Source organism: Rhinoraja longicauda, chromosome 11 (genome assembly GCF_053455715.1).
Source record: "Rhinoraja longicauda isolate Sanriku21f chromosome 11, sRhiLon1.1, whole genome shotgun sequence".
NCBI classification, from domain to species: Eukaryota; Metazoa; Chordata; class Chondrichthyes; order Rajiformes; family Arhynchobatidae; genus Rhinoraja; species Rhinoraja longicauda.
Window position 1 is genome coordinate 16,640,652 of NC_135963.1, and position 18,450 is coordinate 16,659,101.

At 41.6% G+C, this 18,450-nt stretch overlaps 1 protein-coding gene across 21 annotated transcripts in view; it reads left to right on the forward strand.

The window, feature by feature from the left end:
* Window positions 1-18,450, forward strand: part of ptprfa (protein tyrosine phosphatase receptor type Fa) — a 312,377-nt gene that overhangs the window by 103,161 nt on the left and 190,766 nt on the right. For all 21 annotated transcript variants that reach the window (XM_078408325.1, XM_078408329.1, XM_078408326.1 and 18 more), the window contains exon 3: window positions 18,156-18,301. In XM_078408325.1, coding sequence (XP_078264451.1) covers window positions 18,156-18,301 — 146 coding nt within the window. The remainder of the gene's footprint in view (window positions 1-18,155; window positions 18,302-18,450) is intronic.

Sequence of the window (18,450 nt, forward strand, 5' to 3'; positions counted from 1 at the left end):
AGTTAATTCCTATAATCATGTTTGTTTTTAATTATACTATATCAGTAGTACGTAGTGTACCATTAACACTTCAATATAATAATGTGCCCAACAGCAGAGGATATGTATGAAATAACTATGGATTTCAAAATTGAGATTAAAAACATTCATTGTAAGGAAAACTGGTCTCCTTTCTCTTTCTTCCATATCTTGGACCAAGGCAATACTTAAAAATGAGAACTCTCTAAAGGCAAAATTTAGACAGGTACATGGATAGGACAGGTTTGGAGGGATATTGGCCAACGCAGGCAGGTGGGACTCTTGCCACGTTAGGAATTAAATTCCCTTTGTTAACAGACGAGTGGCATCTCTGACTGCAATTTTCTATCTTGCCAGTGTACCTGGAGAAAGTAAAGCTTTAACATTTTGCATAACTGCGCAATGCTATGAGCTGCAGAGCATTGCATCATTGATGATTTAGGAGTTTAAATTGAATACTGTTTTAAATACTTTACATAGCGCGAGAAATTTAAAACTATCAATTTTTGTATGCACTTTTAAATCTTCTGATAGCCTGCCTCTTGCAAAAGTTCCACATTTGACCAGGAATTACAGAATGCGGAACAAACAGCACAAATATACATAAGGCCCACAAATTGGTGGCGGTATTAATAGTGAGTAGAATCGTTGTAGGCCACAGAATGATAATAATCAGTTGGTATGATTAGGATAAGGAAACACCATATATTGATAATGAAATGGCCCAAGAATGTATGAAGGAGAAAAGGGCGTACAAGGATCTCTGAAGACTACAGTAGAAGGAATAGGATGCCGAAGGAGGCATATAAGAACTTGTCTTCATTAGCCAGTGGATGGAATATATAAACCAGAAGGTTATGATTCCCTGTATAAAAGATTGATAAGGCCATGACTGGAGTACTGCATACAATCCTGGTGGCAATCCTGGTACAATAGGAAGGATGTGATTTTACTGACAAGGATACATAGAAAGCATTTTATCAGGATGCATCACAGCTCCATCCAGGACCCCAAGAAATTGCAGCGAATTGTGGACGCAGTCTAGACCACACGAACCAACCTCCCTTCCATTGACTCTATTTATACCTCACCCTGCCTCGGCAAGGCCAACAGCATAATCGAGGATGGGTCGCACCCTGGCCACGCCCTCTTCTCCCCTCTCCCATCAGGCAAAAGGTATAGAAGTATGAATACGCACACCTCCAGATTTAGTAACAGTTTCTTTTCAGCTGTTATCACACAACTGAATCATCCTACCACATCCCGAGAGCAGTCCTGAACTACTATCTACCTTATTGGTAACCCTTGGACTATCCTTGTTCAGAGTTTTCAGGCTTTACCTTGCACTAAACATTATTCTCTGTAGATCCTTTCCCCCATTCCCCTCCCCAATCCCCACTCTCCCTGCTCCCACTCCCCCTCCCCTTCCCATTCATCCACCCACCCCATCCCATGGGTTCTGCGCACGCGCGGATTCGGCGGCCATCTAAGTATCAGATCAACGAGCCCCAACTGAACAAACAACGGGACAAATAAGAGTTTTAGTTTTATATATATATATATATATAGTTGGGCCATAGCCATAGCCGAGGTGTCTAAAACTAGGTTACCAACGTTCTGTACAAATGTAACAATACTTCCCTATTTTAAAACTCCAATCCCCTTTGCAAAAATGGCCAAAATGCCATTTGCCTTCCTAACTACTTGCTGCACCTAATTTGTGATTTATGCCCAAGAACACCGAGATCGGTGTGTACTGCAATGATTTGCAATTTCTCTCCATTAAGATAATAGTCTCCCTTTATATTCCTTTTCTGCAGTGCATGACCTCACACTTTCCCCACATTAAACTCTTGTCAAATTTTAACCCACTCACTCTATCCATATTCTGTGACAGGGTTCAAAAAAGCTGATTGTAACATGCCCTCCCACCTAGTTTTGTGTCATAGGCGGACTTGGATACCTTATACTGTACCCTCGCCTTCAGATCATGAATATAAATGGTAAATAAATGGAGGCCAAGAACTGATCTTTGTGACACTCCACTAATTACATCCTTCCAGCCTGAAAAAGACCTGATTATTCCGATACTGTCTTCAATGCAAACCAGTATTTGGTCCATGCTAATAGGCTTCCTCTCATACCCTGAACTGTTATTGCGTGCATGCAGCATTTTGTCAAATGCATACAATTGACTCTTATTTACTACTCCTCGGAAAAATCCAGTGAATTTGTCCATCATGTTTTCCCCTTCTTAATATCATTTTGACGTGGTTTGATCACATGAAGCTTTTCGAAAAGACCAGCTATTCTTTCCTTGATCAAAGTCTCCAGAATATATCCAACAACTAATATCAAGCTCACAGGCCTATTGTTTCATACTGTTTAACTCCCTGCAAGAGAATCTCATTTGTGGTTTAGCAAACTGTTAATAGCCTCCTGGAACTTGCTGACTTTTGGAAAAACTTCAGTAAATGGTTTTTCTATCTCTTGCTGATTCCTTTAAACCCATTGGATGGAGGCCATCAGTTCCATGTGACTTATCTGCCTTTAGTCCCATTAGTTTGTTTCTCATGATCGAGGCTGTTACAAGTTCTTTCTTCCTATTTTAAGTTAGCGCTTCTGTTATATTTGGTGTAGTTGCTGTGTTCACCAATATCGACACTCGTGGAAAGTATTTCTTAGTTTTCCTGTTTCACCATGCAAGGATACCCTAGCTACCCTCTTCCTTTTTGTACAGTAGGGAGAGTGGAAGCAATATTGGGAATTTCAAGCTTTGTGGCCTATGATATGGCTTCAAATAGAGAAAAGGAAAATAGGGAGTGCACTAGAGGATAAAATTGTAAGAATGCAGAGTTGCTGAATGGTTGTTGGCACGGTTAATGGTACAGTGCCGGGCAGATGAAATTGGGGAAATGTTTGCAGTGGCCAAGGGAAACGCAGGCACATTAGACAAAAATGTTACCAACTAAGTGTCGGTGAACTGGAACCCATAGAACACCAAACCAAATAGACAATGGGTGCAGGAGTAGGCCATTCGAGCCAGCACTACCAATTAGTGAATGGGATGTGGTTCTTGTTAGGAGTTTTAGATGCATGGAAAGTGAAAAATACAAAGCTAGCCGGAGATCCATTGTGATGTTCGAGTCAGGAGGTGACACTTCATGAATTAAGTTTTCAACAGCAGATGGCTGAGACAGTTGAGAAGATGAAAATAGTCCGCCTTTTGTTGTAGAGAGGATTTACGATCAATTATTCAGCTGAGGGAAAATTAAGATACCAAAGTTTAAAAAGTGGCGACGGAGGGAGATGAATTCAGTGACTATGCATTAAATTTGTGACATGGCTGAAATGAATGGTTTTAGCATTACCATTGAAGATAATTATGGATCATCCATGACTGGATAATGGATAAGCTGTTCATGTCTTTATCTCTTTCACTCCTCCTTTCAGATGTGGCACGCAGATAGAGTACACTCATAAATACTGTTTTGAGCTGTGTTGCTTACCTATACTTAGGGAAATCTACATAAAGAACTGTGAACACTTTCCTGCGTATAACATGCATCTTGACATGAAAAGTGCCAGTACCTTGGTTGAACCATCTAAATAAAAATAATTGTCTCATCAAGATGCGTCATCCATCCATGTTCTCCAGGGATGCTGTCAAACCTGCTGAGTTACTCCAGCACTTTGTATCCTTTTGTGTATTCACCAGCATCTGCAGTTCTTTGTTTCTATTTTCTCATGTAGAACTCATTGAAACACCCATTTGGAATTGTGTAGTTGGACCTGCATAGCTACAAATCAAAAAATAGTCTGATAGATTTTTCAATATTGAAGGAATCAAAAGACATGGGGTTAATGCAGGAAAATGACACTGAGTGAAAGATGAGCCATGATGAGATTGAATGGCTGAAGAAGCATGATGGGCTTGATAATCTGTTCCTGCTATTTGTTATCATTATGTCATTGATTCAGGCGATACATCTGTGGCTTTTCAACTATCTAATTTCTTATCCACCTTCTGTGATTAAAGTTGTGTGCATGCATCTGCATTTCTTTCTCAGTGCAATTTATTAGCTATGCATTATTTGCATATCTTTTGTGACGAATAATGGTAATTATAACATTACACGAGAGAGTATTTCTTTATAATTCAGCTTTAGTTTTACATCTGCACCCTTTTTTATTGTTGAGATTTGAGTTAAATAAAAAGGCTTTATCAATATAAAAACTCCTATTTAATTCAACCATTTACAGACATTATTGTTACAGCAGGATATCACAATTATTCTATCCATAATGTATTTTTCTTTGAAATGCATGTATTTGTTTTCAAGATAATAGGGTGATTACATCTGAGAAACAGAATTATTTGCTTTTTAAAATTTTAATGATATTTTAATTCTATTCAATTTACTCGCATTTTAATAGGTTTTAAATGTTTGGGACATTTAATAGCTGACAACTTGCATTGAGGATAAAGCTGCAGCTAATGCTTGGCTGACTGTCAAAGCTTCTTCACTGTACCACTGGAGATCCTGCCACCATTCAGACTTTGCCTTGGGTAAAACTGCTGTATCACACCCCCAACAACCCAGATTGAATCCTGACTGCCATTGCAGTCTGTACGGAGTTTGCATGTTCTCCCTGTGATCGATCTTGTTTCTTTGCCCCGGATGCTCTAGCTTACTTCCATGTTACAAAGACATTTCTATTGGTTGATTAATTGGTCAGTATAAATTGCTTTGTGAGATATCACTGACTCAATGGGCCAAAGAGGCCTCCTTCAATATCATATGGAAATATGAAGTGTTCAGATGTTTTGTGCTAGCAAATTAGGATCGGATAACTAGATGGCCACAGTTTAAGAATAAGGGGTAGGCCATTTAGAACGGAAATGAGGAAAAACTTTTTCAGTCAGTGAGTTGTAAATCTGGAATTCACTGCGTCAGAAGGCAGTGGAGGCCAAGTCTCTGAATGCATTCAAGAGAGAGCTAGATAGAGTTCTTAAGGATAGCGGAGTCAGGGGGTATGGGGAGAAGGCAGGAACGGGGTACTGATTGAGAATGATCAGCCATGATCACATTGAATGGTGGTGCTGGCTCGAATGGCCTACTTCTGCACCTATTGTCTGTTGTGTATATGTGGAAATACCATGGGCTGCAAATCCATTTGAAGAGGATCAGGCCACTTTTCATTTTCTATTCTTTTGCAGAGGGAATTCACTCTGTTTCAAATTGAGGATCAGTACCCGTGGTTCAATTAACTATCCTCCAAATTGTTCAGAGTTATTTAAGAGAGCATATTTTTCAGTATAAATGAGAAATTGTATACAATAAGCAAAATAAGAAGTGGATTTTAGAATGCTTTGGTTTCAGGCAGAATGGACATGTTAAAATGAGTTTGTACCAAGCTGTGTTTAGTCCTTTGGGCATTCAACGTCTTTGATAAACTGCTTACAAAAAGGTCGTGTGGTTATTGGTGTGGTTCCTGTGTTTCAAAGCCTTTTCATATTTTTTGGATGATAGCTTAGGAATGAATGATGTTTCTTTCTCATTTGTATTTTGTTGTGTTTATTCATGACTTTAATCTACATATGGGTTGGGCCAACCAAATTGGTAACAGTGGAGGAGGATTTCCTGGAATGTATCCAGGATGGGTTTTTAAATCAATATGTAGAGGAACCGAATAGAGGGCAGGCCATCCTAGACTGGATATTGTGTAATGAGGAAGGAATAGTTAGCGATCTTGTTGTGCAAGGCCCCTTGGGCAATAGTGACCATAACATGGTGGAATTAACCATATAACCATATAACAACTACAGCACGGAAACAGGCCCGTTTGGCCCTTCCAGTCCACGCCGACCACTCTCCCTGACCTAGTCTCATCTACCTGCACTCAGACCATAACCCTCTAATCCCCTCTTATCCATATACCTATCCAATTTACTCTTAAATAATAAAATCGAGCCAGCCTCCACCACTTCCACCGGAAGCCCATTCCATACAGCCACCACCCTCTGAGTAAAGAAGTTACCCCTCATGTTACCCCTAAACTTTTGTCCCTCAATTCTGAAGCTATGTCCCCTTGTTGGAATCTTCCCCACTCTCAAAGGGAAAAGCCTACCCACGTCAACTCTGTCCGTCCCTCTCAAAATTTTAAAAACCTCTATCAAGTCCCCCCTCAACCTTCTACGCTCCAAAGAATAAAGACCCAACCTGTTCAACCTCTCTCTGTAGCTTAAGTGCTGAAACCCAGGCAACATTCTAGTAAATCTCCTCTGTACCCTCTCCATTTTGTCGACATCTTTCCTATAATTTGGCGACCAGAGCTGCACACCATACTCCAGATTCGGCCTCACCGATGCCCTGTACAATTTCAACATCACATCCCAACTTCTATACTCGATGCTCTGATTTATAAAGGCAAGCATACCAAATGCCTTCTTCACCACCCTATCCACATGAGATTCCACCTTCAGGGAACAATGCACAGTTATTCCCAGATCCCTCTGTTCCACTGCATTCCTCAATTCCCTACCATTTACCCTGTACGTCCTATTTTGGTTTGTCCTACCAAAATGCAGCACCTCACACTTATCAGCATTAAACTCCATCTGCCATCTTTCAGCCCACCCTTCCAAAAGGCCCAAGTCTCTCTGTAGACTTTGAAACTCTACTTCATTACTAACTACACCACCTATCTTAGTATAATCTGCATATTTACTAATCCAATTTGCCACACCATCATCCAGATCATTAATGTAAATGACAAACAACAGTGGACCCAACAAAGATCCCTGGGGCACTCCACTAGACACTGGCCTCCAACCTGACATACAATTGTCAACCATTACCCTCTGGTATCTCCCATTCAGCCATTGTTGAATCCATTTTGCAACCTCACTATTAATACCCAACGATTTAACCTTCTTAATCAACCTTCCATGTGGAACCTTGTCAAATGCCTTACTGAAGTCCATATAGACAACATCCACAGCCTTGCCCTTATCAATTTCCCTGGTAACCTCTTCAAAAAATTCAAGAAGATTAGTCAAACATGACCTTCCAGGCACAAATCCATGTTGACTGTTTCTAATCAGGCCTTGTTTGTCCAAATAATTATATATATTGTCCCTAAGTATCTTTTCCATTAATTTTCCCACCACAGACGTCAAACTAATAGGTCTATAATTGCTAGGTTTACTTTTAGAACTTTTTTAAACAAAGGCACAACATGCGCAATGCGCCAATCTTCCGGCACCATCCCCGTTTCTAATGACGTTTGAAATATTTCCGTCATAGCCCCTGCTATTTCTGCACTAACTTCCCTCAATGTCCTAGGGAATATCCTATCAGGACCTGGAGACTTATCCACTTTTATATTTTTCAAAAGTGTCCGTACCTCCTCTTCTTTAATCCTCATAATTTCCATCACTACTCTACTTGTTTCGCTTACCTCACATAATTCAATATCCTTCTCCTCGGTGAATACCGAAGAAAAGAAATTGTTTAATATCTCCCCCATTTCTTCCGGCTCAGCACATAGCTGTCCACTCTGACTCTCTAATGGACCAATTTTATCCCTCACTATCCTTTTGCTATTGACATATCTGAAGAACCCCTTGAGGTTTACTTTTATATTACTTGCCAAAGCAGCCTCATATCTTTTTTTCGCTTTTCTAATTTCCTTCTTAAGATTCCTTTTACATTCTTTATATTCCTCAAGAACCTTATTTACTCCCTGCCGCTTATATTTATTGTATATCTCCCTCTTTTTCCGAACCAAGTGTCCAATTTCCCTGGAAAACCACGGCTCTTTCAAATTATTATTCTTTCCTTTCCACCGAACAGGGACATAAAGACTCTACTCTCAAAATTTCACCTTTAAATATCCTCCATTTCTCTATTATATCCTTTTCATAAAACAAAAAGTTCCATTTCACTCCTTTTAAATCCTTTCTCATCTCCTCAAAATTAGCCTTTCTCCAATCCAAAATCTTAACCCTTGGTCCAGATTTGACCTTCTCCATAATGATATTGATACTAATGGCATTGTGATCACTAGACCCAAAGTGCTCCTCAACACATACCTCCGTCACCTGACCCGTCTCATTTCCTAACAGGAGGTCCAACACTGCCCCTTCTCTGGTAGGCACCTCTACGTATTGCTGCAAAAAACTATCCTGCACACATTTTACAAACTCCAAACCATCCAGCCCTTTACCAGAATGTGATTCCCAGTCTATATAAGGAAAATTGAAATCACCCACAATCACTACTCTGTGCTTACTACTAATATCTGCTATCTCCTTACATATTTGCTCTTCCAATTCTCGTTCCCTATTTGGCGGTCTATAATACACCCCTATAAGTGTTGCTAAACCTTTCTCATTTCTGAGTTCCACCCAAACAGCCTCCCTAATCGAGCCTTCTAGTTTGTCCTGCCAAAGCACTGCTGTGATATCCTCCCTGACAAGCAATGCCACACCCCCACCTCTTGCCCCTCCGATTCTATCACATCTGAAACAATGAAATCCTGGAATATTTAATTGCCAATCGCAACCTGCAACCATGTTTCACTGATCGCCACAACATCATACTTCCAGATGTCAATCCAGGCTCTAAGCTCATCCACCTTTCTTACAATGCTCCTAGCATTAAAATATACACATTTAAGGGACCCATCATTTCTTATTCTCAGTTTATTTTTTTTCCCTTCTTTCTCTCCTACATATTGGGTCTGAGTGTTTCCCTTTTCTGCCTCCTGCCTCACACACTGCCTATTAGCTATCTGTGTTTGAGTCCCTCCCCCCAACCGTACTAGTTTAAAGTCTCCGCAATTACCTTAGCAAATCTCCCCGCCAGGATATTGGTTCCCCTCAGGTTCAGATGCAACCCGTCCTTTTTGTACAGGTCATACTTCCCCCAGAAGAGGTCCGAATGATCCAGAAACTTGAATCCCTGCTCCTTGCACCAGTTCCTCAGCCACGTATTTATCCTCCACCTCACTCCATTCCTATTCTCACTATCGCGTGGCACAGGCAGTAAGCCTGAGATTATTGCTTTGGAAGTCCTTTTTTTTAACTCTCTTCCTAGCCCCCTAAATTCTCCTTTCAGGACCTCTTCCCTTATCCTACCTATATTGTTGGTACCTATATGTACCACGACCTCTGGCTCATCTCCCTCCCCTTTCAGGATATCCTGGACACGCTCAGACACATCCCGGACACCGGCACCAGGGAGGCAAACCACCATCCGGGTCTCCCGACTGCGTCCACAGAATCGCCTATCTGACCCCCTCACTATAGAGTCCCCTATTACTATCGCTCTCCTCTTCCTTTCCCTACCCTTCTGAGCAACAGGGCCGGACTCCTTGCCAGAGGCCCGGGCACCGTCGCTGCCCCCAGGTAGGCTGTTCCCCCCAACAGTACTTAAACAGGAGTACTTATTTCCAAGGGGTACAGCCACCAGGGTACTCCCTAGTCCCTGCTCCTTGCCCCCCCTAACCGTGACCCACTTGTCTACCTCCCGTGGTCTTGGAGTGACCACCTCTCTGTAACTCCTATCTATAACCTCCTCACTCTCCCTGACCAAACGGAGGTCATCAATCTGCCGCTCCAGGTTGCTAATACGGTCCCTTAGGAGCCCCATCTCGTCGCACCTGGCGCAGATGTGGATGTTTGGAAGACTATCAGACTCCCAGATTCCCCACATCCGACACCCAGAACAATAAATTGCCCTGGCACTCATACTCCCCAAACAAAGCCCCGTGCTCGGTTACTAAACCTACCGCCCGGCCGCTGCTCCAACCGCTCCAACCGCCCACCCAAAAGAACTGAGTGATCTCCTGGGAGAGGCGAAAAACCGGATAAAAAACCCAGGCCAATTTGGGAGAAAAAAAATCCGGGAAATTCCTCTCCGACCCCAAGCTAGGCGATCGAAACTTGTCCGGGAGATCACACAGGTCTTACTCCTTACTATCCCCACACAATACTTCCCAAGCAACACAGCTTGGTGCTGCTGCTGCTGCTGCTGCTGCTGATTGCTGCATTAGGATGGAGAGTGACATGGTTAATTCAGAGACTCGGGTCCTGAACTTGAATAAAGGAGACTTTGAAGGTGTCAGATGGGAATTGGCTAGGATAGATGGGCAAATTATACTTAAAGGGTTGACAGTGAAGATGCAATGGCAAAGATTTAAAGACCGCATGGATGAACTCCAGAAATTGATCATCCCTGTCTGGCGAAAAAATAAAACTGGGAAGGCGGCTCTACCGTGGCAAACGAGGGAAGTCAAGGATAGTGTTAAATCCAAGGAAGAGGCATTTAATTGGCCAGAAGAAGCGGCAAACAAGAGGACTGGGAGAAATTTAGAACTCAACAGGAGAGGACATGGGTTAATTAAGAGGGGGGATGAGAGCATGAAAGAAAGCTTGTGGAGAATATATCAAAACTGACTGTAAAAGTTTATTTCGGTATGTAAAAAGGAATAGATTATTGAAGACAAATATAGGTCCCTTACAGTCAGAGACAGGTGAATTTATAATGGGAAACAAGGAAATGGTAGAACAGTTATACGAGCACTTTGGCCTGTCTTCACTAAGGAAGACACAAACAATCTCCTGGAAACACTAGGGGACCACGGATCTAGTGGGAGGGAGGAATTGAAGGGAATCCACATTAGTCAGAAAATGGTGTTAGGTAAAATGTTGGGATTGAAGGCAGATAAATCTCCAGGGCCTGATGGTCTGCATCCCAGAGTACTCAAGGAGGTGGCCCCAGAAATCATGGATGCATTGCTGATCATTTTCCAATGTTCTCTCGACTCTGGTTACCCTCCAGTCCACAGGAACTGATCCAATGTAACTCCACTTCTTAAGAAAGGAGGGAGAGAGAAAATGGGGAATTATAGATCAGTTAGCCTTATATCAGTAGTGGGGAAGATGCTGGAATCGATTATTAAAGCTGTTATAGCAGCGCATTTGGAAATCAGTGATGGGGTTGGTCAAAATCAGCATGGACTTATGAAGGGGAAATCATGCTTGACTAATCTTTTGGAATTTTTGGAGGATGTAACAAGTAGAATGGAAAAGGGAGAGCCAGTGGATGTGGTGTACCTGGACTTTCAAACAGCCTTTGACAAGGCCCCACACCAGAGATGAGTGTGCAAAATTAGAGCTCATGGTATTGGGAGTAGGGTATTGACATGGATAGAGAACGGGTTGGCAGACTGGAAGCAAAGAGTAGGAATTAATGGGTCCTTTTCAGCATGGCAGGCAGTGACTAGTGGGGTGCCGCAAGGCTCGGTGTTGGGACCCCAGTTGTTTACAATATATATTAACGATTTAGACGAGGGAATAAAACTCAACATCTCAGGGTTTGCGGATGACACAAAGCTGGGTGGCAGTGTGAGCTGCAAGGAGGGTGCTATGAGGCTGCAGGGTGACTTGGATAGGTTGGGTGAGTGGGCAGAAGCATGGCAGATGCAGTATAATGTGGATAAATATGAGGGGTGGCAAGAACAGGAAGGCAGATTATTATCTGAATGGTGTCAGATTAGGAGAAGGGAAGGTGTAACGAGACCTGGGTGTGCTTGTACATCAGTCACTGAAAGTAAGCATGCAGGGACAGCAGGCAGTGAAGAAAGCTAATGGCATGTTGGCCTTCATTGCGAGAGGATTTGAGTTTAGGAGCAAGTAGGTCCTACTGCAGTTGTACAGGGCCCTGGTGAGACCACACCTGGAGTATTGTGTGCAATTTTGGTCTACTAATTTGAGGAAGGACATTATTGCTATCGAGGGAGTGCAGCGTAAGTTCACCAGGTTAATTCCTGGGCCTATATTCGCTGGAATTTAAAAGGATGAGAGGGGATCTTATAGAAACATATAAAATTCTTAGAGGATTGGATAGGGTGTTGGGGGAGTCCAAAACCAGGGGTCATAGTTTAAGAATACTGGGTAGGCCATTTAGGACTGAGATGAGGAAAAACTTCACCCAGAGATTGTGAATCTGTGGAATTCTCTGCCACAGAAGGCAGTGGAGGCCAATTCAATAGATGTTTTCAAGAGAGTTAGATTTAGCTCTTCAGGCTAAGGGAATCAAGGGATATGGGGATAAAGCCGGAACGGGGTACTGATTTTGGATGATCAGCCATGATCATATTGAATGGAGGTGCTGGCTCGAAGGGCCGAATGGCCAACTCCTGCACCTATTTTCTATGTTTCTATGTTAACTAAATATCTTGAAGAGGGTAGTGCATGCGTTTAAGTTTATCATCTGAGATAGACACAAAATGCTGGAGTAATAGCGGAACAGGCAGCATCTCCGGATAGAAGGAATGGGTGGGAGATCCAGAGATGCTGCCTGTCCTGCTGAGTTACTCCAGCATTTTGTGCCTGTCTTCGGTGTTAACCAGCATCTGCACTTCCTGCCCACACAATGTTTATCATCTGATTTTGCATAAAATTTGTAAAACCAAGGTCCCTCTGCCTCTTCTGTTGCTTCTTTCCTCTCACTCCTTTACACTGGCTATCACCTTTACACTCTCAGTCCTAATTGCAGAGTCTTGACCCGAAATGTCGACTATCCCTTTGCCCCCAGGGATACAGCTCAACCTGCTCCGTTCTACCAGCAGTTTGTTTACACTCCAGGCTACAGCATCAATTCCCGTCTCTTGTGTATCCTGATTCATTATTTGTACAGCATTGGAAAGCTTCAATAGGTAGCTTTACAAAACTCTAATTTCCTGGTAGCTTAATTGTGCTGATTCACTTTAACCTGATTTCAACTTTAAAATGAGCAGTTTTATGATTGCTGGCCTCAAATAATACTTGTACTCTACCCTGATTTGCATTTCCCTCCTTAATTAAGAGAAGATTTATTCACTGTTGTGCATTCTATCGTCAAGTAAAATCTAAAAAGATGCAGATGGCTTTCACTGTAACTCTAGATTTAGAAAATCGTTGCACGGCATTAGTCCTGGCAGAGAAATACCTCTAAGAGAAATAGCAAATGGGTGTATATGTGGCAAGGCTGCAGATGCTGAAAACCTGAAATAGAAATAGAAATGTTGGAAACACTCAGTGGTCCATGCAACACCCATGGAAAGTGAAGCAATGCTGCTGATGCTTGAGATTAAAGACCTTGTTCAGAACTTAGAGCATATTCTGCATGGAATGGCCAGGAATCTTTCCTCTCCTGTATTTAAATGGTGGTGCCATTCTTCATGACAGGAAGAGATGTTGATTTCCATCATTTTTGTTTTCTTGATAATTTCCAGGTCAGGATCTTGATTTGATCCCTGGTCTCTGTTAAAACTCCGAGAATAATGAAACTTAATGAAGAACCATTAAAAGTACACATTTGATCCTGAATGTTACTGGCTGATTTCAGGCAGAGGAAATAGCTCCCAAAAGGTGGAGGATTTCATCAAATAGGGAATGCTGATGTTAAATTTTATTTCTTACAAAAATGGATTTATGACAATAGACAATAGGTGCAGGAGGAGGCCATTCGGCCCTTCGAGCCAGCACGTCCATTCAATGTGATCATGGCTGATCATTCTCAATCAGTACCCCGTTCCTGCCTTCTGCCCATACCCCCTGACTCCGCTATCCTTAAGAGCTCTATCTAGCTCTCTCTTGAATGCATTCAGAGAATTGGCCTCCACTGCCTTCTGAGGCAGAGAACTCCACAGATTCACAACTCTCTGACTGAAAAAGTTTTTCCTCATCTCAGTTCTAAATGGCCTACCCCTTATTCTTAAACTGTGGCCCCCTGTTCTGGACTCCCCCAACATTGGGAACATGTTTCCTGCCTCTAACGTGTCCAACCCCTTAATAATCTTATACGTTTCAATAAGATCTCCTCTCATCCTTCTAAATTCCATTGTATACAAGCCTAGTCGCTCCAGTCTTTCAACATATGACAATAGGGAGGGCAGGCTTAAGTAGTGGTAGACCAAAAACCTTCACTGTACAAATTGTTGCTGCAATGCAGTTGATTCTTTCGAGTACATGCATTAAATTTCAAAAAACTTTTTATAACAAATAATCATTAGCTTCAACAATAAGCAGCAACTGTATCTTAGGAAGACGCATCTTAGGAAGACGATTGCCATCCATTCCACTGATACCTGTTCTGTGATACACTGTTGCTTGCATTGACTTTGGAAAGAAATACAACAGGTTGACAGGCTGCAATTGACTGTTGAAATGGTTGGCAGCTGTAACTAGACATCAATTGGTTGTAGCAAAGTGTTAGCATTGGAAGCGTATAACGTGTAATGAAGGACGGACTAACAGAGGCAATAGGGCCCTTGCATGGCAGGCGAGGTCACGACCCCTGACCCGTAATGTTGCCACGCAACGCCTTCTGGAGGACAAGCAGTGTACTGGAGGCAAGCACTTACTATGGCTGCCAGTACAGCGGGACCATCTTCAGTACCAGCAGCTGTTGAATTGTCGCAGTTTATTGCCAGGATTCTGCCAGAGAGATTGAAGCCAAAATCGCCACTAAACTTGCAACACCTCAGTACCAACCAAAAATCTTTATGAATGGCACCACATAATTACAGTGCTTAATCACATCAGGCTGCTTAACTTCATCTCAATAAACCTAGTACAGCTGCAAACCTCACGCGAAATACCACACCATGCATACGCTGTCTGTTGAACCATGTCAATCTCACCACCCCAGTATAATCCACAACACTTCCTCATTCTTGTAGAAGACAAGTTTCTGCAATTAGAGGTAGCAAGAACTAATGAAAATGGGAGAGATTTTCCTGCAGACCTGACCCCCCATGGTGGATAAAATGTTGGTCATTGTCAGAAAGACATTAGACAGGGCTGGATGAACTTTTGAATTGCCAAGGCATAAAAGCTTATAAATGAAGTACTGTAGATGAGATTAATGTAGCTAGGTTGTTGGTGATCGGCAGGATATGATGAGCCAAATGGCCTGTTTAGTGCTATATTCCTCTATGATTCTATGAAATGCTACTTGACTGCTTGCTGAGTGTTCTCACTATTCTTTATTTTTTGTTTCAAATTCTGTTTTTCTTCTTTTTCCTTTTGGAAATGAAGGTCAAAACACCATTTGACATACAGCATTTTAATTTTCTATGTTTTATGCATCAGCACTCTTGTAACTCTTTACAGTGTTATGTAGCAGAATGTTAACATTTTTCTAAATAAATCTGTTTTTGTTTTAATTCTCCGTATCAAAGTAAATAATTCATCTCATAGCTGAAAATAGACAGGATATATTCCTCAATATTTCTCTCCTTGTGAAGCAGACCTTTTTTTATTCAATTTTTCTATTTTGTTTCTACCTTTCTGGAAATGACTTATGGAAAATGGTTCTCTCTGCTCTGGTTCTGAGCTCTGGTATTTTCTCCATTACCCCCAGCAACCTATTTCCTACATTCTCTCTACCCTTACTCTTTGATTGGGTGGACTAATTTGTGTTATTTTGTGCCACTTGTCGTAGCGTTCTTTGGGACATCGTTCTATGGTGCAGATGATATTTAAGTTTAAGATGCTCTTTTGATGACAGATGATAAGCCAGATACCAGCTGCAGAACTCACAAATCACTGTTCATTGGGGCTTGTAATAACAAGGAACTGCAGATGCTAGTTTATACCAGAGAAAGATACGTATGCCAGAATAATTCAGCAGGTCAGGTAGCATCCCTGAAGAACGTGGATAGACGACGTTTCGGGTTGGAATCCTTCTTCAGACTGATCCGAAGAAGGGTCCCAGCTCAAAACATCACCAGTCCATGTTCTCCCGGGTTGCTGCCTGACCTGCTGAGTTACTCCAGCACTTTGTGTCTTAATGAAAAAGAGTTTATTTATATTTTACAGTTCCTTTTTCTTGCTTTGGTACACAGGAGACCAATTGCAGTGGCTCTGGGTAGATTTCATAAGATATTCCTGCAAAGCCTTTAAGGTTATGGATACCAGGATTTAAATCAGCTCACTTAAATGCTGGAATTGGAAGACAATGGAGACAGGGAGTGTAGCCAGGCTGGATGAAGTTAAGGAGAAAAGGATGGCCAAGGGTTTGGCCTGACAAAATAATATAGCGGAATCACAGAGGGGGAGCAGAGATAGGATGTTGCTGAACTCTCGTCGGAGAGAGGAGGAGAGCTTCTTCAAAGTAGACATACCTTGAGGAGATTTTGCAGTGGAACGGACAAAATGTGTTGGAAAGAAGTGCAGATGCTGGTTTAAATCGAAGTTAGACAAAATGCTGGAGTAACTCAGCGGGATGTACGTGTTGCGTGTGTTACGAGTGTGTGCTGGATCCTTGCATGTTCTCCAGAACGTTTGAACGTTTCCGCGCATCACGCCCTTTGACCTTATGACCTACTGTGCAAGGGCTCCATATAAATTAAGCATGAGGTGAGAAGATCTGTGGTATATCCATGTGTTTTGACGATGAGTCAGAGAAAAGTTAGATTGTTATGGCAGGCTTTGAAAAGCTACCAGGGAGGGATGGGCCTTCTGGAGATGTTAATGTATGCAGGGCCAACCCAAACTAGTTTGTACATGTCAATTAGGCAAACCTGCAAGTGTAAATACCATGGAGGTGGAAAAAAATTCAAATGAGTTGAAATGAATCATTGTGGAAGGTGGCCGTTTTCCGAAACAGCATTCTTTTTCAGATGGAGATGCTTTTGTACACATCAATCTTGAGGATTTAGAAAACATCTCCAGGCTGAAAGATATCTGAAAATGTTTTTCAAGACCATGAAATATATCCCAAAGCCCCATTTGAAGGGTTAATCAGTTCCAAAGTTACTCTCTTTGGATTAGTACCATCAAACCTTTAAAGAGTTCTTCTGAGGGAATAAATAAAACTGACTTATTGTCTCATTCAAAAGTTAGAACTTGGAAAAGGAGCATGATTGACAATAATTTTGGTTGTAGATTATGTGTTTGATGCAGAACCTACAACTTTGTGGTGTGCAACAATGGAAGAACTGAAACAACAGGAGAGGCCTGACAGTAAAGATAAGATGTAGTGCAAATTGCAATTTAATGAGTCAATTTTGGAGCAGAGGTTCCAATAAAATATTTAAGTAGAAGTATATTTTTCTTTGTTCATGAAAATATTAAACGATTCAATTGGTATCTGGTAAACTTGTCACCGGAAATCGGTCCAACACAAATTTCAATGCAATCATCAAACATGTTACATTTTACCTCTGAAATGATAACCCGCTAGATTTATGCCATATTTATGCAATAACAGAAGTAGAAGCTGGTGTAAAGAGCTGTTGAAAGTGCCATGGGAATGGTAAATCTAAAAAAACAAGAATATATGTATTTAATGTATTTTGATTTTTAGAATATAATTTGTAGTGTTTTATTAAGTTAGTGGCTGCGTTTTAGTAGTTCATGACAAAGTTCAAGAAACTGGATGTGCTTGACCTGTAACATTTGATTTTTACTGATCTTTTGACTGAAACAGAATAGTGTAGACTAGAATAGACTAGAATAGTGAAAGGCTTGGATAGAGTGGATGTGGAGAGGATGTTTCCATTAGTGGGAGAGTCCAGGACTAGAGGTCAGCCTCAGAATTAAAGGACGTTCCTTTGGGAAGGAGATGCGGAGAAATGTCTTTAGTCAGAGGGTGATTAACTTATGGAATTCTTTGCCACTGAAGGCTGTGAAGGCCGTCAGTTGATATTTTTAAGGCAGAGATAGATAGATTCTTGATTAGTACAGGCATCAGAGCATGGGGAGAAGGCAGGAGAATGTGGTTCGGAGAGATAGAGTAGACTTGATGGGCCAAATTACCTAATTCTACTCCTATTCCTTATGACTTTATGAAACCAGGTCATTATACAATAGGGTTTAGCACGATGACTGTATTGAACTTGATCCTTGCGCCCACTCTGACTCAGCAAGGGTAGTACCACCAACACTTATAGGGAAAGCTTTTTGCCAAACCTTTATAAATTATGTTTTATTATGGTGTTTTGAAGATTTTCGTCCTACCCGAAATATGTTATTCATAATTCTAATTGTGCACAATTCAATTGCAGTTATATTTGTGCTCAAATTGAAGTGAACTTTTGGTCATTGGTCTAAACTGCACTATCATGACATTTTGCAGCTTTGCTAACTTTTACCCGAATCCCAGTGGATCAAATTGGAATATCTGGAGGAGTGGCTTCATTTGTGTGCCAGGCTGTGGGAGAGCCTAAACCACGTATCACCTGGATGAAGAAAGGGAAGAAAGTCAGTTCTCAACGCTTTGAGGTAAAAACTCACAAATTCAAATACAAGGGCAAATTCGCCTGTACGTTTTTAAAACATATTTTAAGCTAGTAATATAATGTACCATGGTGTTCATCAATGATTGGATGCAGTACTGGTCCACCACCGATTTTCTGGCAACTGGTGGTTCG